General features: G+C 40.0%; 1 protein-coding gene across 6 annotated transcripts in view; it reads left to right on the forward strand.

Moving 5' to 3' along the window:
- The window catches only part of LOC110489742 (lethal(3)malignant brain tumor-like protein 4), a 143,811-nt gene that overhangs the window by 33,772 nt on the left and 89,260 nt on the right, over positions 1-20,779 (forward strand). For all 6 annotated transcript variants that reach the window (XR_002468616.3, XR_016486587.1, XM_021562594.3 and 3 more), the window contains 5 exons: positions 6,685-6,836; positions 9,382-9,458; positions 16,851-16,936; positions 17,593-17,703; positions 20,353-20,467. Coding sequence is in view for 4 of the 6 variants with exons in the window: in XM_021562594.3 (XP_021418269.2) it covers positions 6,685-6,836; positions 9,382-9,458; positions 16,851-16,936; positions 17,593-17,703; positions 20,353-20,467 (541 nt within the window). In the remaining 2 variants the exon portion in view is untranslated. The remainder of the gene's footprint in view (positions 1-6,684; positions 6,837-9,381; positions 9,459-16,850; positions 16,937-17,592; positions 17,704-20,352; positions 20,468-20,779) is intronic.

Genomic DNA, 20,779 nt, shown 5'->3' on the forward strand with positions numbered 1-20,779 from the left:
CAGAAACACAATTCCACATGTGAATCATGTGATTTTTCACATAAGGGGATGCCAGCAACCTGAATTTTTTGCTATGTCACCAGAACATTGAATGGCTCTTTTGTGTAATTTGCATAAACTAGAGAACTGACAATGTACAAGCTTAGTGTTAATGAACAGAATACAACAGAACACATTAACTGGGATGACATTCCCTCTCATGGGAGACCAGAAAGTACTAGCGGAAAGACACACCTCCAATAAACCACACCTGCAATATTCTGATAGGCTACCACTGCGACACCATGCTGCCAATCAGCAATTAATGTTGCATGTTGTCAACAGAAGAGTCAGTGAAGGTAAAGTAGGTCGCCTGTAGGTTACTGGCAACATTTTGCAAGTAAGTTATTGTGAATTTTACATAAACTTACTGACAAATGGTTTCCAGTTCAACTAGTTTCCATTAAGTTGCTGGAAAATGCACAATAACCTATTTACAGTGCTGTTCATAAGAGACAAATGCTCTTACAAAGGTTGCAGAACAGACAATGTCAAAGAAGTTGCTCAATTTGCATCTGCATAACCATCAAACACTTACACTGCCTGCCTGTCACAACACCTACTCTATCAAGGGTTTTTCTTTATTTTTACTATTTTCTACATAATAGTGTAGAATAATAGTGAAGACATCAAAACTATGAAATAACACATATGGAATCATGTAGTAACCAAAAAAAGTGTTAAACAAATCCAAATATATTTGAGATTTTTTTAAGTAGCCAGCCTTTGCCTTGATGACAGCTTTGCACACTCTTGGCATTCTCTCAACCAGCTTCATGAGGTAGTCAGCTGGAATGCATTTCAATGAACAGGGGTGCCTTGTTAATTTGTGGAATTTCTTTCCTTCTTAATGCGTTGGTACAAGGTAGGGGTGGTATACTGAAGATAGCCCTATTTGGTAAAAGACCAAGTCCATATTATTGCAAGAACAGCTCAAAGAGAAACGATCGGGTATTGTAAATTAAAGACAAAAAGGACAGTCAATTCGGAAAAGTGCAGTCGCAAGGTCCTCATGTCTCTCATGAGGACCTTCACAGGAAAGGAATACCCAGGGTTACCTCGCTGCAGAGGATAAGTTCATTAGAGTTACCAGCCTCAGAAAATGCAGCCCAAATAAATGCTTCACAGCGGTCACGTAACACACACATCTCAACATTAACTGTTCAGAGGAGACCGTGTGTCAGGCCTTCATGGTCGAATTGCTCCAATGAAATCACTACTAAAGGACACAAAAGAAGGAGAGACTTACTTTGGCCAAGGAACACGAGCAATGGACATTAGACTGGTGAAAATATGTGATTTGGTCTGATGAGTCCAAATTTGAGATTTTTGGTTCCAACCACCACGTCTTTGAGACGCAGAGTAGGTGAACTGCATGTGTGGTTCACACCGTGAAGCATGGAGAAGGAGGTGTGATGATGTGGGGGTACTTTGCTGGTGACACTGTTGGTGATTTATTTAGAATTCAAGACACAGTTAACCAGCATTGTTACCACAGCATTCTGCAGCGATACACAATCCCATCTGGTTTGGGCTTAGTGGGACTATCATTTGTTTTTCAACAGGACAATGACCCAACACACCTCCAGGATGTGTAAGGGCTATTTGATCAAGATGGAGAGTGATGGAGTGCTGCATCAGATGACCTGGCCTCCACAATCATCCGACCTCAACCCAATTGAAATGGTTTGGGATGATTTGAACTGCAGAGTGAAGGAAAAGCAGCCAACAAGTGCTTAGCTAATGTGGGAACTCCTTCAAGACTGTTGGAAAAGCATTCCTCTTGAAGCTGGTTGAGAGAATGTGTAAAGCTGTCATCAAGGCAAAGGCTGGCTACTATAAACACTTTTTTGGTTACTACATGATTCCATATGTGTTATTTCACAGTTTTGATGTCTTCACTATTATTCTACAATGTAGAAAATAGTTAAAATAAAGAAAAACCCTTGAATGAGTAGGTGTGTCCAAACTTTTGACTGGTATTGGTATGTATTTGACCATGCAACAAAATATGCTAATGAGCCCCACCAGTACATTGCCCCCACTTATCAAAGCGCAGTGATGATCGTACCTTTTATATTAGAAATATTGGGTAGAAAAATGTCACATTATACCTACCTACAAGGTACCGAACTATACCAATTGAGTTCATATGTGTGCCTGTGAAGTGTACCTTAGACTTTTTTGTACCCCAGAGAACAACACTATAACCCAATCATAACCTTATAGTGTGTTAATACATGTTCCAAGCAATAACTATAAACCTGGTGGCACTGCAGAAACATTGATGCACTCAAACAAGAGGTTGCAAGTTCAAATGACCAAAGCATCCATGTATACTCTGTCAAGTGTCCTTGAGCACTGCTAGTTTTACGTTGATGTTACATTTGTGGTGATAAATGGACAATTATTTATTTGATTCTGGGAAGTTTTTAGCAAAGGGCATGGATGTATTATTGCCAATACGTCTGTGGCCAGATCTCTTTTATGTTCACAGACCTGGTGTCATAGCAGGACGTACTGTAGTGGGACATTTCAGGTTATTTCCGACCATTAAAATCCCAGTAAAAGGAATACTTTGGGATTTTGGCACTTTATTTACTTCCCCAGAGTCAGATGAACTCGTGGTTACCATTTTTATGGCTCTGTGTGCAGTTTGAAGGAAGTTACTAACTAGCGTTAGCACAATTGCTGACTTGCATTAACACAATGACTGGAATTCTATGGTTATATGCTAGCAGATAACCATAGACTTCCAGTCATTACACTAACGCTAGCTAGCATTGGCTCGTGAAACTACCTCTAACTTCCTTGGTACTGGACACCGAGCCATAAAAATGCAATCATTGCCAAAATCCCGAAGTGTGGTCCAAGTGTGGTCACAGTACAAAATTATCCAATAAGTTTTACACTATTTGAAATCAGAATACAGCAGCACACTGTCATAGTAATGAAATAACACCTTCAAGTTGTTGTATATAATTTAAGCAAAGTGCAAAATGTATTCTTACAACTAGTGCCTTATTCATATCTAGTGCCGTATTCAACTAGTGCCGTATTCATATCCCTTGACTTATTCCATTTTTTGTTGTTACAGCCTGAATTTAAAATTGATTAAATGTTTTTTTCTCACCCATCTACACGCTATACCCCATAATGACAAAGTGAAAACATGTTTTTAGAAATATTTGCAAAATTATTGAAAATGAAATACGGAAATATCTCATTTAGATGTGAGTCCAATAGTTTGTAGAAGAACATTTGGCGGCGATAACAGCTGTGAGTCTTTTGGAGTAAATCTCTAACATCTTTGCACACCTGGATTGTACAAGCAGACTGAACCAGGTTTTCCTCTTGAATTTTGCTTAGCTCCATTCAGTAGATTTTTTTTTATCCTGAAAAACTCCCCAGGCCTTAACACTTACAAGCAAAACCATAACATGATGCAGCCATCACCATGCTTATATGAAGAGTGGTACTCAGTGATGTGTTGTGTTGGATTTGCCCTAAACATAATGCTTTGTATTCAGGACAGAAAGTTAATTTCTTATAATTTTTTGTTTAGTGTTAATGAAGTGCCTTGTTGCAAACAGGATGCATGTTTTGGAATATTTTTATTCTGTACGTCCTTCTTTTCACTCTGTCATTTAGGTTAGTTTTGTGGGGTAACTACAATGTTGTTGATCCATCCTCAGTTTTCTCCTATCACAGCCATTAAACTCTAACTGTTTTAAAGTCACCATTGGCCTCATGGTTAAATCCCTGAGCGGTTCCTTCCTCTCTGGCAACTGAGTTAGGAAGGATGCCTTTATCCAAAGCCAAATTAATAACTTCTCCATGCTCAAAGGCATATTTTTAACATCTACCAATTTGTGCCCTTCTTTGCGAGGTATTGAAAAACGTCCATGGTCTTTGTGGTTGAATCTGTGCTTGAAATGCACTACTCGATTGAGGGTCCTTACAGATAGTTGTATGTGTGGGGTACAGAGATGGGGTAGTTATTAAAAAATAATTTTAATCACTATTATTGGACAAGAAATGAGTCCATTCAACTTATGTGATTTGTCAAGCACATTTTTACTCCTAAACTTATTTAAGCTTGCTGTAACAAAGTGGTTGAGTACTTATTGACTGAAGACATTTCAACTTTACATTATTTATTAATTTCAAAAATGTTCTACAAACAAAATTCCACTTTGATATTATGGGGTATTGGGTGTAGATCACGTACAGTTGAAGTCGGAAGTTTACATACACTCAGGTTGGAGTCATTAAAACAAATTTTCCAACCACTCCACAGATTTCTTGTTAACAAACTATAGTTTTGGCAAGTCGCACCATTTTCCCATGATGTCAAGAGAAGAGGCACTGAGTTTGAAGGTAGGCCTTGAAATACATCCACAGGTACACCTCCAATTGACTCATATGATGTCAATTAGCCTGCCAGAAGCTTCTAAAGCAATGACATCATTTTCCAAGCTGTTTAAAGGCACAGTCAACTTAGTGTATGTAAACTTCTGACCCACTGGATTTGTGATTATTCACTGTATCACAAATCCAGTGGGTCAGAAGTTTACATACACTAAGTTGACTGTGCCTTTAAACAGCTTGGAAAATGATGTCATTGCTTTAGAAGCTTCTGGCAGGCTAATTGACATCATATGAGTCAATTGGAGGTGTACCTGTGGATGTATTTCAAGGCCTACCTTCAAACTCAGTGCCTCTTCTCTTGACATCATGGGAAAATCAAAAGAATTTAGCCAAGACCTCAGAAAAAAATTGTAGATCTCCACAAGTCTGGTTCATCCTTGGACGCAATTTCCAAACACCTGAAGGTACCACGTACATCTGTACAAACAATAGTACGCAAGTATAAACACCATGGGACCACGCAGCCGTCATAACGCTCAGGATGGAGACGTGTTCTGTCTCCTAGAGATGAACATACATTGGTGCGAATAGTGCAAATCAATCCCAGAACAACAGCAAAGGACCTTGGGAAGATGCTGGATGAAACGGGTACAAAAGTATCTATATCCACAGTAAAACGAGTCCTACATCGACATAACCTGAAAGGCTGCTCAGCAAAGAAGAAGCCACTACTACAAAACCGCCATAAAAAAGCCAGATTACAGTTTGCAACTGACAAAGATCGTAGTTTTTGGAGAAATGTCCTCTGGTCTGATGAAACAAAAATAGAACTGTTTGGCCATAATGACCATCGTTATGTTTGGAGGAGAAAAGGGGAGGCTTGCAAGCCGAAGAACACCATCCCAACCATGAAGCACGGTGGTGGCAGCATCATGTTGTGGGGGTTCTTTGCTGCAGGAGGGGCTGGTGCACTTCACAAAATAGATGGCTTTATGAGGAAGGAAAATTGTAGATCTATTGAAGCAACATCTCAAGACATCAGTCAGGAAGTTAAAGCTTGGTCGCAAATATGTCTTCCAAATGGACAATGACCCCAAGCATACTTCCAAAGTTGTGGAAAAATGGCTTAAGTACAACAAAGTCAAGGTATTGGAGTGGCCATCACAATGCCCCAACCTAAATCCTATAGAAAATGTGCGGGAAGAACTGAAAAAGCGTGTGCGAGCAAGGAGGCCTTCAAACCTGACTCAGTTACACCATCTCTGTCAGGAGGAATGGGCCAAAATTCACCCAACTTATTGTGGGAAGCTTGTGGAAGGCTATCCAAAACATTTGACCCAAGTTAAACAATTTAAAGGCAATGCTACCAAATACTAATTGAGTGTATGTTAACCTCTGACCCACTGGGAATGTGATGAAAGAAATAAGCTGAAATAAATAATTCTCTCCTATTAATTTGACATTTCACATTCTTAAAATAAAGAGGTGATCCTAACTGACCTAAAACAGGGAATTTTTACTTGGATTAAATGTCAGGAATTGTGAAAAACTGAGTTTAAATGTATTTGGCTAAGGTGTATGTAAACTTCTGACTTCAACTGTACAGAAAATCAAAATTGTATAAATATTCAATTCAAGCTGTAACACAACAAAATGTGGAAAAATAAAAGGGGTGTGAATTCTTTCTGAGGGAATTGTATAGACAATCCATTATACCCATAGACGTGGTGGCACATCAGGAACTTGAGGAAGCTACAGTAGCAACCAAGAAGTTGTGAGTTCAAATCCCAAGTGAGGTTTTACTCTCTTACTGTCCTTTTAACATTAACACCTTAATTTAGCTGTACAAATACAGTAACTTATTATAGATTTGCTGTATTTTCACTGTAACTACACAAAAACCTACAGGGGAGCATAACACAGCGTTCTAAGAATGTTTCTGTAAAAACCGGGAACTAGACAAAACCTGTAGTAAAAGTGAAATATTCACAATTACATTTGACACCTGGGTTTTCACGTGCTTACATTTTTTTCATGTTAAGTGCTCAAATATTGTCACGTGTAGTTTCAAGTTATCAAATGTTGCTTTAAATTAAACCATGTTATCACGTATGAAATTCATGTGTTTTTTCTTAAGGGTTAATGGTAGAATCTGTGTATGGTATGTCAATATTTACTTAAATCCTCCATTGACATGAATGCATGATTTCTTCTTTTAAGTTTAAAGTCAGAAAGTATGAAGCCCTTTTGTGATTTGTCTCTCTGTGTCAACAGACTACGAGCACCTCTAAGTTTCAGGTGGGCATGAAACTGGAGGCAGTGGACAGAAAGAATCCATGCCTGGTATGTGTGGCCTCGGTGGCCGACATCGTGGACAATCACTTCCTGGTTCACTTTGACAACTGGGACGACACCTACGACTACTGGTGAGACACCTACAATTTAGTTAACCCTTTACACTTGTGGGAATTGGCCTATAAGGATAGGGCTACATTTAAATGTTTCTTACAGAAGAAATAATAAATGCATATGCATAAACATGGTAGCATTTAAAAGGGAACAGTTTGGAAATTAGGGGGACACAACAGTTCTCCTGACACAAGACTGAATCCAAACATGACACTGTTGATTTTATGTGCATTTTACATTTTCTGCACAATTTTCCGCATTTGTTGATAACGAAATCTGAAAATACATTCAGTAACATAAGAACATTCCTGGAAAATGTTGGGGTAGGTGCAACATAAGACATAAAAATGACAAAGGTTTGAGTGAGAAGACTAACTGGTATCTTCAAGTGGCCACACACCTCTCCAAAGTGTGCGCAGTTCTTAAGTTATTTCAAGGAATTTCTTATGACTCAAAAAAAAGTATTCAACTATAAGGACCTAAAAATGTTTATAACCTCTACTACAGTAGACGTACTAGAGTTGAACACTACCCTACGTCCCTGCCATCACCCAATTACTGTTGTTGTTTACGCAATCCAAAAACTGCCCATTTTTAAAGCTCGTTCTGTTACCTACATCACTAACGAAATTATAAAATAGGATCTTACAGTGCTAGGCTTTCACAAGGCAATTCAGAGAAATGGATCGTAATTTTGGTGCGCATAGGAAGGAGTCATGGGTGCATTTTCCGCAGTAAATCTTCTTCACAATAGACAAACAGGCTCATTCTGTTCAGAACAACCCAGGGTATGTGGCCATCATAAACATTGCCGCTGTATATGGCGTGAGTTTTATGATATGGAAATGTGAAGGGCACATTTGGCTTGTCTGTATGACATCAAAGCAGCATTTACTAAAATCCTCCACGTCTCAGCTTTCATAATTAATCGAGTCCTCTTAGTTTATAGCATTTCCCAGAGCTTTGACATCATTTGTAGCATGTTACTGTTCAGTCACTGTGTTCCAATTTAGGCGCTTATTAATGCCCAAATCTGCCATTTTCAACACGTGCACGAGTGTAAAGGGTTAAACCAGTTTTTATTCTTTTAAATTCAGCTTTTTGTGAGTTAGAAGTTGATGAGAATATGGAAAACTGTGCGTGTGTGTGTGAAATTGGTCATTTCAGTTTAACTTCTCAGACTATGTTATGATACACTATTTTTGATATAACTGAAGTAAACTTCAGCGGAACGAACTGGTTCTGTCTTCTCAAAGTTTAAAAGGAAGTGTCTGTGTAGCGTTACATTTTGGGGATATTGTTGCTACTTTGAATGTTAAATGAAGGAATTTGTCAAAATCAGACCAGAGGTTAAGGTGTTCGAGCCAGAGGAGATGTGATCAATATTTGTTTATTGATGTTTGCTGTCAGTAACTGATAGGTTACACTTTAATGTTGTTTTGTAGCTGTAGTGAATGTGTCATTCAACTTTATATTACATTGTGTATAATTAGCTTTGTTACCTTATATAGTGTGTGTGTGTGTGTGGGTGGGTGGGTGGCTGGGTGCGCACATATGTGCACCTGTGTGTACATAATCTTTGTGTGTGTACATGTATCATCTTCAATGTAACATCTCTCTGAAGTTCTGTCGTCAGTGACTCAGTGACAGTTTACCAGCTAATTGCTAAGAGGAGTTTGATTGATTACATAGCATGTGACATGGCCCAATTCATCCAGTGAAAAGCTTGATGTGGGAGAAAAATAGAAGCTGTGTAATTAGATATAATGTAATGGTTGAAGAGGAGAACTGACAGCTGTCTCTGGGAAAAGACAAACGTTTGTTCTCAAGAGTTGCCTGGCTGAGATATTTTCAGGGTATTTTATTCTTCATTTTTTCCTGTATTTTTCCTCTTTCCCTGTGTCATACCGAGACATTCCAGTAGGAGAAGCTCCTAGCTTCCTAGCTTCCTAACTGCCTACAAAGACATGCAGAAATCATGGTTCCCCACAGCTCATTACATTCACACACACATGCACACACTCAACATGTACACCCACACTCACAGTGTCTCTTACACACAGGCTCAAACACACTTGCATGCTCACACGTTCACAAACTCGCGCACACCTTGCACACAATTGCATTCTCTCAGACACTCCACTGGCTCACCAGTGAGCATGTGTGGAATTGTTGGTCAAATACCATGGCCGTCAGGACATGGCAAGCCCCATGATTGGCTATTCTGCAAAATTACACAGCTGCTGTGTCATTTCAAAGCACACCGAAGATGAATGGAATTCCTATTGTATTGTCAGATTGATTGTGTTTGTAGGTACATGTTAATCTAGCCGGCCTGTACAATAAGTGAAATTGCAATATTCTCCCGGTCACAAACCGGGTATTGTACATGTAAATTGCATTTAGAGGTTGTTGTAATATCTTACCTCAGGACGATTGAAATCAAATTGTACGTGTGCGTGTAGATGAAGAAGTGGGTGTGTAGATGAGGAAGTGTATGTGTGTAGGAAGATAATGTAAAGTATGATATGGGAAAGTGTAGTGTGTGTCTCTATGTTTTAGGTGTGACGCCAGCAGCCCTCACATCCACCCAGTGGGCTGGTGCCAGGACCACGGAAGACCTCTCACTGCACCTCAGGGTGGGTAGCTAGTCCAGCACACACAGTATACTGTCATTGAGGATGCTATTTGAATAGTGTCTGCTAAAATGACCTTGGCTCCTCCCCACTTCAGCCATGTTTTGCTATTCCTCCCTTTAGTCCCCATATTAGTACAAAGATATGAACCTTTATCTTAAATCCCCCTTCATCTTCCATGTAAAATCATGATTTATTCATTTAATTTCCCCTCTAATTTGTTGGTAAATTGCCCCCTTCCACCACACACTTTATAAAGACCTTGAAAGAACTCATATTGTATGGAGATAGGACATCAAAAACCTTGAAAGAATCATAACTCATATTGTATGGAGATAGGACATCAGTAGGACATTCATTTCTATGTACAATATGACACGTGCATCATCCTGAATGAGACTTCATCACAGCTGTTCTTTAGTAATGCATGCCCTTCAATGCATAACAAAAATCTAAACATTAACTATTTACTTGACAATTGTTTTTGTTTATATACAGTTGAAGTTGGAAGTTTACATACACCTTAGTCAAATACATTTAAACTCAGTTTTTCACAATTCCTGACATTTCATCCTCGTAAAAATTCCCTGTCTTGGGTCAGTTAGGATCACCACTTTATTTTAAGAATGTGAAATGTCAGAATAATAGTAGAGATAATGATTTATTTCAGCTTTTATGTCTTTCATCACATTCCCAGTGGGTCAGAAGTTTACATACTCTCAATTAGTATTTGGTAGCATTGCTTTTAAACTTGGGTTAATCATTTCGGGTAGCTTTCCGCAAGCTTCCCATAATAAGTTGGGTGAATTTGGCCCATTCCTCCTGACAGAGCTGGTGTAACTGAGTCAGGTTTGTAGGCCTTCTTGCTCGCACACGCTTTTTCAGGTCTGCCCACACATTTTCTATAGGATTGAGGTCAGGGCTTTGTGATGGCCACTCCAATACCTTGACTTTGTTGTCCTTTAGCCACAACTTTGGAAGTATGCTTGGGGTCATTGTCCATTTGGAAGACCCATTTGCGACTAAGCTTTAACTTCCTGACTGATGTCTTGAGATGTTGCTTCAATATAGCCACATCATTTCCCTTTATGTCGTTATAGGACTCGTTTTACTGTGCATATAGATACTTTTGTACCCATTTCCTCCAGCATCTTCACAAGGTCCTTTGCTGTTGTTCTGGGATTGATTTGCACTTTTTGCACCAAAGTACTTTCATCTCCAGGAGACAGAATGTGTATCCTTCATGAGCAGTATGACGGCTGCGTGGTCCCATGGTGTTTATACTTGCATACATTTGGAAATTGCTCCCAAGGATGAACCAGACTTGTGGAGGTCCACCATTTTTTTTCTGAGGTCTTGGCTGATTTCTTTTGATTTTCCTATGATGTCAAGCAAAGAGACACTGAGTTTGAAGGTAGGCCTTGAAATACATCCACAGGTACACCTCCAATTGACTCAAATTATGTCAATCAGCCTAACAGAAGCTTCTAAAGCCATGACATAATTTTCTGGAATTTGCCAAGCTGTTTAAAGGCACAGTCAACTTAGTGTATATAAACGTCTGACCCACTGGAATTGTGATACAGTGAATTATAAGTGAAATAATCTGTCTGTAAACAATTGTTGGAAAACTTACTTGTGTCATGCACAAAGTAGATGTCCTAACCGACTTGCCAAAAATATAGTTTGTCAACAAGAAATTTGTGGAGTGGTTGAAAAACGAGTTTTAATGACTCCAACCTACAGTGCCTTGCGAAAGTATTCGGCCCCCTTGAACTTTGCGACCTTTTGCCACATTTCAGGCTTCAAACATAAAGATATAAAACTGTATTTTTTTGTGAAGAATCAACAACAAGTGGGACACAATCATGAAGTGGAACGACATTTATTGGATATTTCAAACTTTTTTAACAAATCAAAAACTGAAAAATTGGGCGTGCAAAATTATTCAGCCCCCTTAAGTTAATACTTTGTAGCTCCACCTTTTGCTGCGATTACAGCTGTAAGTCGCTTGGGGTATGTCTCTATCAGTTTTGCACATCGAGAGACTGACATTTTTTCCCATTCCTCCTTGCAAAACAGCTCGAGCTCAGTGAGGTTGGATGGAGAGCATTTGTGAACAGCAGTTTTCAGTTCTTTCCACAGATTCTCGATTGGATTCAGGTCTGGACTTTTACTTGGCCATTCTAACACCTGGATATGTTTATTTTTGAACCATTCCATTGTAGATTTTGCTTTATGTTTTGGATCATTGTCTTGTTGGAAGACAAATCTCCATCCCAGTCTCAGGTCTTTTGCAGACTCCATCAGGTTTTCTTCCAGAATGGTCCTGTATTTGGCTCCATCCATCTTCCCATCAATTTTAACCATCTTCCCTGTCCCTGCTGAAGAAAAGCAGGCCCAATCCATGATGCTGCCACCACCATGTTTGACAGTGGGGATGGTGTGTTCAGCTGTGTTGCTTTTACGCCAAACATAACGTTTTGCATTGTTGCCAAAAAGTTCAATTTTGGTTTCATCTGACCAGAGCACCTTCTTCCACATGTTTGGTGTGTCTCCCAGGTGACTTGTGGCAAACTTTAAACAACACGTTTTATGGATATCTTTAAGAAATGGCTTTCTTCTTGCCAATCTTCCATAAAGGCCAGATTTGTGCAATATACGACCGATTGTTGTCCTATGGACAGAGTCTCCCACCTCAGCTGTAAATCTCTGCAGTTCATCCAGAGTGATCATGAGCCTCTTGGCTGCATCTCTGATCAGTCTTCTCCTTGTATGAGCTGAAAGTTTAGAGGGACGGCCAGGGCTTGGTAGATTTGCAGTGGTCTGATACTCCTTCCATTTCAATATTATCGCTTGCACAGTGCTCCTTGGGATGTTTAAAGCTTGGGAAATCTTTTTGTATCCAAATCCAGCTTTAAACTTCTTCACAACAGTATCTCGGACCTGCCTGGTGTGTTCCTTGTTCTTCATGATGCTCTCTGCGCTTTTAACGGACCTCTGAGACTATCACAGTGCAGGTGCATTTATACGGAAACTTGATTACACACAGGTGGATTGTATTTATCATCATTAGTCATTTAGGTCAACATTGGATCATTCAGAGATCCTCACTGAACTTCTGGAGAGAGTTTGCTGCACTGAAAGTAAAGGGGCTGAATAATTTTGCACGCCCAATTTTTCAGTTTTTGATTTGTTAAAAAAGTTTGAAATATCCAATAAATGTCGTTCCACTTCATGATTGTGTCCCACTTGTTGTTGATTCTTCACAAAAAAATACAGTTTTATATCTTTATGTTTGAAGCCTGAAATGTGGCAAAAGGTCGCAAAGTTCAAGGGGGCCGAATACTTTCGCAAGGCACTGTAAGTGTATGTAAACTTCCGACTTCAACTGTGCCATGACATCGCAGAAGAAAGTGGTAATAAGATGGCACACTTCAGATCATGTAAAATGTTATCACAATGACTTAGTTGTCAATAGCATTTCCATTCAAAGTGTAGCTTGTGTTTTAATCCAGACATCAGCAAATGTAATGTTTACCACACTTGTCAGCAATCACCTCAACCTCCTCCTCAGCAGTAGATGTTACTGTAGGCTACATCATGCCCCATAGCTCTGCTTTAATCTCATCATATGGAACGGTTGAACCTTTGACAGCCCAGCTCTAAGATTTCTCTCTTGATTTACATAAAACCAAGGATCTCATATCAGCACCCCATCAGTCCTGATTCTGTCAATCATTTAAAAGTCTCTGATCTGCAGTCAGTAGCTACGATGATAAAGTAAAGTTTGTGGGTTTGTCGGTGTAACGTTCAATGGGACTAGGCAACAGGAGGTGTCTAGAATTTCACCTTGTGTTTCCGACATAAACATTACATACAGTGGGGCAAAAAAGTATTTAGTCAGCCACCAACTGTGCAAGTTCTCCCACTTAAAAAGATGAGAGAGGCCTGTAAATTTTCATCATAGGTACACTTCAACTATCACAGACAAAATGAGAGAAAAAAATCCAGAAAATCACATTGTAGGATTTTTAATGAATTTATTTGCAAATTATGGTGGAAAATAAGTATTTGGTCAATAACCAAAGTCTCACTCTCGCTCTCTCTCTCTCTCTCTCAGCTAGGGGGCACTATTTTTTTATGTTTGGAAAAATAACGTTCCCAAAGTAAACGGCTTATTTCTCATGACCAGATGCTAGAATATGCATATAATTGACAGATTAAGATAGAAAACACTCTAAAGTTTCCAAAACTGTAAAAATATTGTCTGTGGGTATAACAGAACTGATATTGCAGGCAAAATCCAATCAGGAAGAGCCTCTTATTTTGAAACCTCTGTGTTCCTATGCGTGCCTGTCCTCCATTTAAAGGGATATCAACCAGATTCCTTTTTCTGTGGCTTCCCTAAGGTGTCAACAGTCTTTAGACATAGTTTCAGGCTTTTATTTTGAAAAATGAGCGTGAAGGATCACATTACGTAAGTGGAGTGGTGGGGGCTACACACTCGGTTGATACATTATCGAATATATATTTTAAAAACTAACGGAGGAATGATTATAAAAAACGTTTGACATGTTTCTGTGGACATTATGAAGACTATTTGGAATTTCCGTTTGCGTTGTCGTGACCGTTCTTTCCTGTGGATTTCTGAACATAACGCGACAAACAAACGTTGGTATTGTGGTGGCTAAAAATAATTTTTATGGAACAAAAGGAACATTTGCTGTGTAACTGGGAGTCTCGTGAGTGAAAATATACGAAAATCATCAAAGGTAAACGGTTAATTTGATTGCTTTTCTGATTTTCGTGACCAAGCTTCCTGATGCTAAGTGTACATAATGCTATGCTAGGCTATCGATAATCTTACCCAAATGCTTGGATTGCTTTCGCTGTAAAGCATCATTTCAAAATCTGGGTGATTAACAAAATGCTAAACTGTGTTTCAAAATATTGCACTTGTGATTTCATGAATATGAATATTTTCTAGTAATATTATTTGAATGTTGCGCTATGCTTTTCAGCGGTTGCAGACTAAAATTATCCCGCTACAGGGATTGGTAGCGTCAAGAAGTTAACAGCTCCGCGTTACACTCGCTTTAAAGCACAAAAATTATGAACATTTCAGTTTTATGACATACAGTTCACGGGGAGAACGTTAGCCAAATGGCACAACTGAGCACCTTTGCATATTTTATTTATTTATTTAACCTTTATTTAACCACAAAGGGCTCATTGAGATTAAAATCTATTTTTCAAGAGCTCCCTGGCCAAGATAGGCAGCACCAAGTCATTACAAAAAAATTAGACAGACGACATGAAAAACTACAAGTAGTCTAGTAAAAACCATTGAATTCACAAGAGTATAAAACAGCAAATTAAAAACATTGACAGGTCAGGGAATCAGCCTCAAAATCCTTCATCAGTGATTTAAAAACACCAATCGGGACAAGTTCTTCCAGTTTAAAGGTATTTTGTAAGGTGTTTCAAGACGATGGCGCGGAGTACATCAAAGCCCTTTTACCAATTTCAGTTGGGACATTTGGAACAGTTAGCAGGATAAAGTCCAGCAAACGAAGAGAGTACCCACCACATTTCTGAACAATAAAAATACACAAATAAAAAGGTAGTAAACCCCAAATGGCTTTGTAAATAAAAGTATACCAGTGACTGAGCCTACGAGTGACTAGAGAAGGCCAGCCAACTCTGGTATAACATTAGTGTAACTCCTTGATCCATGCCTTGTCTTGTGCAGAGAGCATTTAATTGACCATTTTGAATAGGTTTACACTCTCGCTGTCTCTCTCTCTCGCCAGACTCCTATCAGCTCCTATCAGACCAGATAGACCTTAGCTCAGCTAAAGCCGTTACAGTGGTGCATACAGTATGAGGTAGTTTGAAATGCAGGTGCTTTTCTGGCTGGCTTTAGTGAACACCAACATGATGGTATCTGTCTGTTTGGACTGAATGGTTTTTTTCTTGTAAAATAAATGTTGTACATCAACTGATTGCATCAAACATCAATATGAAGTGAATGTGTTGAAACCACATCCCTTGTTTTAACTTAATATGGACTCATCATTTCTGCCATGTGCAGTATGATGTCACATCCTTTTCCTCAAGTAATTTGAGATCAAGTGGACAACTGCTGCTCTGGTGTACTTATATTATGTTATACACTGAGTATACCAAACATTAGGAACACCTTCCAAATATTGAGTTGTACGCCCTTTTGCCCTCAGAACAGACGCAATTCGTCGAGGCATGGACTCTACAAGGTGTCGAAAGCGTTCCACAGGGATGCTGACCCATGTTGACTCCCACAGTTGTGTCAAGATGGCTGGATGTCCTTTGGGTGGTGGACCATTCTTGATACACACAGGAAACTGTTTAGTGTGAAAAACCCAGCAGCATTGCATTCTTGACACAGACCGATGCGCTTGACACCTACTACCATGGCCCTTTCAAAGGCATTTTCATCTTTTGTCTTGCCCATTCACCGACAATGGCACACATACACAATCCATGTCTCAATCGTCTCGAGGCTTAAAAATCCTTCTTTAAAATGTCTCCTCCCCTTCATCTACACTGATTTGAAGTGGTTTTAACAATAAGGGATCATATCTTTCACCTAGCTTTGTTTCCCTGAGAATCTGGGAAGGTGAAAGTTCTCATTACTTTGAAATAGATGCATCTATAGGCACTTTACCAACATATTTACTACCACTACTTCCAGCTGCCTCTATGCACAGAACATATTTTGTCTAACATGCATTTAATGTTTTATACATTTCTTGTGGCTGAAGCATCTGCGAGAAGGAGTCACTTTAGCCTATTGAGATGCACAAATGCGTTTTCTCTTGGATGTTTTACTGGAATGAAATCGAGTTTCAAAGTTGAGTTTCATCATAAAGACACAATATATGAACAGTTCCCAAGTAGCCATTCAAGTTTATTATTGAACCATTTGCGATTGGCTCAAATGCCCAAGGCCTCTAACTTCCTCTTACTCCTCTCTGGCTTGGGACTGGAGTGTGATATTTCTGTACAGTCATTTTCCTCTCTTCTATATTAGTTCAACAAAAACTACGGAGGCAGTGTCCTGTAGAGCCAATCACTTACTAATTGGAGCCTCCACAACTCAATCTCCACTAGCTAACTATAATTATCTCCGCAACCAGGCGATATGTGTACATTTGGTTCCCCTGCATATGTTGCACCCATCTGTGTGTGTGTCGCATTCAAGTTTTCAAGCACATTTTTCTTTTGATGAAATTGTCACAGCCGTTAACAGTCACAGTTTTTGAAGTTGTTGCATGTGTTTGTGTGTGCATGTGCGTGCGCGAGCTTGCAAGTGTGTGATTAATTCGATTTGTGTTTTGGATTGTGTTCAAGGACACCCCAATCCAGAACATTTCCTGTGGGAGGAGTACTTACAAGACAACGGTTCCACGGCGGTTCCAAGCCAGGCTTTCTGTATGGTAAGCAATAGGCATGGAACAGCAGGCTAGCCTTGTATCAGCCAACTGTGTGTATGTTGCACAGCACCATTGTTATTCCCAGCCTCTGCTGCAATCTAATGGCTGATTTAGTGTTTCATAATGATTCCTTTTATTGTCTAAAAATAACTACGAACAATTGTAATTGAAGGCAGTTTAATAACTGTTGTGGTTCAGTTCCTTTTCACAATAATGACACAAGTCATGTTTTTCTCAGTTTGACATTAGTTTGTCTCTTTCCCAGACCTGTCTTTCTCATTCAGAAACTTCTGTTTCAAAACGGTTCTTTCCCATAAAGAACTCCACTGTCAGCCTCCTCTTCCCCTGTGACATCTGCACAGCACAATTTCACACCCTCAAATCCTCACCTCTGGCTGACAGGGCCTGTCCTCTCCTCTGCTCTCCTCCACTCTGCATGTTCTGCTCTTCTCTCTCAGAGATGTGTACAGTGTCCTGTCTTCTGCCTCCTCCCTTCCTCTTTCTCTCTCTCTCTTTCGCATGTCCTCTCCTGTCTTCTTTCTCTCTCCCTCTATTTTGGCTGGGAAGTGCATGGGCCTTTTTGGGAGTCTCGACAGGCTTGACTGCCATCTCTAACGCCCTTTCTCTCCGCCCCCTCTCTTCCTCCTCTCTCGTCACAGAGAGCGCCTCACAGTTTCCAGGTGAACATGAAGCTGGAGGTGGTGGACAGGAGGAACCCCATGCTGGTCCGCGTGGCCACCGTCTCAGACACTGAGGACTACAGGGTCAAGGTGAGTGGAAAGGAAAGGGAGATACCTAGTCAGTTGTACAACTGAATGCATTCAATTGAAATGTGTCTTCCGCATTTAACCCAACCCCTCTGAATCAGAGAAGTGCGGGGGGCTGCCTTAATCGACTTCCACGTCATCGCCGCCCGGGGAACAGTGGGTTAACTGCCTTGCTCAGGTGCAGCATGACAGATTTTTACCTTGTCAGCACGGGATTCGATCCAGCAACCTTTCGGTGACTGACCCAACGCTCCTAGCCGGTGAAGGGTTGGGGTTAGAGAGAGAACAATGGAGTGAGAGAGAGAGAAGTGAGGAAATGAGTAATAGATGAAATGAGAGGAAGAGCTTTTTAGAGTGAAAAAAGGAAAGAGTGAGGCAGGGGATGCGAGGAGGTTGTGCATGTGGGAAGAAGTGAGGGGGGTGGTAGTCAGGGTGAGGAGGCTTGCTGGAGTGACATGGCAGATGGAGGTTTTAGGGTTTGGTACGTCTCTGTGAAATGAGCAGGCTGGCAGTCTGCAGAAACCACTTGGTGGTGCTGCTCTTGTTAAACCACTAACAAGCTTAACAAGCCTTGTACTGAGACTTGATAGGTTGTAGTGTGTGTGTGTACTGCATGCCTATATGTTTGCGCATGCATGATGTGTATATGCATGTGTGCATGCAGGTCATAATTGACAGAGCAGAGTGCCTTGTATCTCACCATTTTCGTCCTATTACATCACACTGCTCAGTCAGTAGAGGAGGAATCCACTGATTCTTTCATGATTACGTGATCAGGCAGGCGCCATTAACCAACCATGGCTTTAGCATGGGTCAAAGCAGGTTATACAGTGCCTTCAGAAAGTATTCACACCCCTTGACTTTTTCCACATTTTGTTGTGTTACAAACTGGGATTCAAATGTATTTAATTGTTATTTTTGTCAACGATCTACACCTAATACTCTAACATTTGTAAATAATTAATGAAAAACAACACTAATATATCTTGATTAGATAAGTATTCAACTCCTGAAGTCGATACATGTTAGAATCACCTTTGGCAGTGATTACAGCTGTGGGTCTTTCAGGATAAGTCTCTAAGAGCTTTCCACACCTGGATTGTGCAACATTTGGCCATTTATTCTTTAAGCACTGTCAAATTTGGATGTTGGTCATTGAAAGACAACCATTTTCACGTCTTGCCATAGATTTTCCAGCAGATTTAAGTCAAAACTTAACTAGGCCACTCAGGAACATTCACTGTCTTCTTGGTAAGCAGTGTAGATTTGGCCTTGTGTTTTAGGTTATTGTCTGGCTGAAAGGTGAATTCATTTCCCAGTGTCTGGTGTAAATTAGACTGAACCAGGTTTCCTCTGGGAACTTGCCTGTGCTTAGCCCATTCTGTTTCTTTTTTTATCCTGAAAAACTCCCCAGTCCTTAACGATTACAAACATAACTATAACATGATGCAGCCACCATTATGCTTGACAAAATGGAGTCATACTCAGCAATGTGTTGTATTGGATTTGCCCCAAACATAACTTTTTCTATTCAGGACAAATTGCTTTGCCACATTTTTAATTTTTAATGCCTTGTTGCAAACAGGATGCATGTTTTTGGAATATTTTTATTCTGAACAGGCTTCCTTCTTTTCACTCTGTCAATTAAGTTAATATTGTGGAGTAACTATAATGTTGTTGGTCCACCCTCAGATTTTCTCATACCACAGCCATTTAACTCTGTAAATGTTTTAAAGTCATCATTGGCCTCATTATGAAATCCATGAGCGGTTTCCTTCCTCTCCTGCAACTGAAGCTGGAGATCCATATCTCCCTCTCTAACTTTTAGCGTCAGCTGTCAGAGCAGCTTACCGATCACTGCAGCTGTACACAGCCCATCTGTAAATAGCCTATCCAACCAACTATTTACCTCATCCCCATATTTGTTTTTGTTTTTCTGCTCTTTTGCACACCAGTATTTCTACTTGCACATCCTCATCTGCACATATATCACTCCATTGCTAATAGGCCACTATTGGCCTATTTATTGCCTTACCTCCTTACTTCATTTGCACACACTGTATACAGATTTTTCTGTTGTGTTATTGACTGTACGTTTGTTTATCCCATGTGTAACTCTGTGTTGTTGTTTTTGTCGCACTGCTTTGCTTTATCTTGACCAGGTCACAGTTGTAAATGAGAACTTGTTCTCAACTGGCCTTCCTGGTTAAATAAAGGTGAAATAAATAATAAAGTTTCAAACAGTGCCTAACTAGGAGCAGTTAACAACTGTGGATTTGGAACTGGGTCTATTATTGTTAATCCTGGTGTCTCAAAACGTTATTTTTTTGTTACTGTCTCTTTATACGATTGAAAGAGCATTTTAAACATGATTTCAGTGCTCTGTCTTTAGGAAGGCTTTCTGTTGATAGCTGTGCTCTTTGGTGTCCTTGTCTCCTGTAGCGTCAGCTGTGTTCTTTGTGTATGTTGGCCTGTTTAATTGTCCATTATAATACATGTTTTTCTATTTGGTTTAAATGTTTTATTGTCTGTACAGTATTTTGAGATTATTCTGTATAGTGAAAAGCCCTTTATGAATGTCAGATATTATTTTTAGTACTAATGTTGCTGTCTCTCCCTTTTGCTCTCTCTCGCTCTCTCTGTATTACTCAGATCCATTTTGACGGCTGGCATGAGAAGTTTGACTTCTGGGTGGACTCTGACCTGCCGGACCTTCACCCTGTGGGCTGGTGTGCCCGGACAGGTCATCCCCTGGAACCCCCCCTTTGTGAGTTCACCACCCCTGTATGTGTGTGTGCTCTTCGCTAACCATTCCAACTCAACGCTCACATGTACACACAAATCAATGCACTCGTCCATGCATCTCAAGGACCTCTCCATCCATTAAATCCCCACTATTGATTTTGTCCCTTTCAGAGGTGAATCTCACTGACATTAGAGCACAGCTATCTGATGTATGGGTGCAAAGTCTTTTCTATGGCACAAGGCTTTGTACTGCGCTCTAAATCCTAACCACAACTCCACAGCCAATAGCACAGTATCCCTGCCCTAAAAACAACTTTAAAGTAACTGTCCAGTG

Source organism: Oncorhynchus mykiss, chromosome 15, assembly GCF_057628025.1.
Source record: "Oncorhynchus mykiss isolate SJ-2025 chromosome 15, ASM5762802v1, whole genome shotgun sequence".
NCBI lineage: Eukaryota > Metazoa > Chordata > Actinopteri > Salmoniformes > Salmonidae > Oncorhynchus > Oncorhynchus mykiss.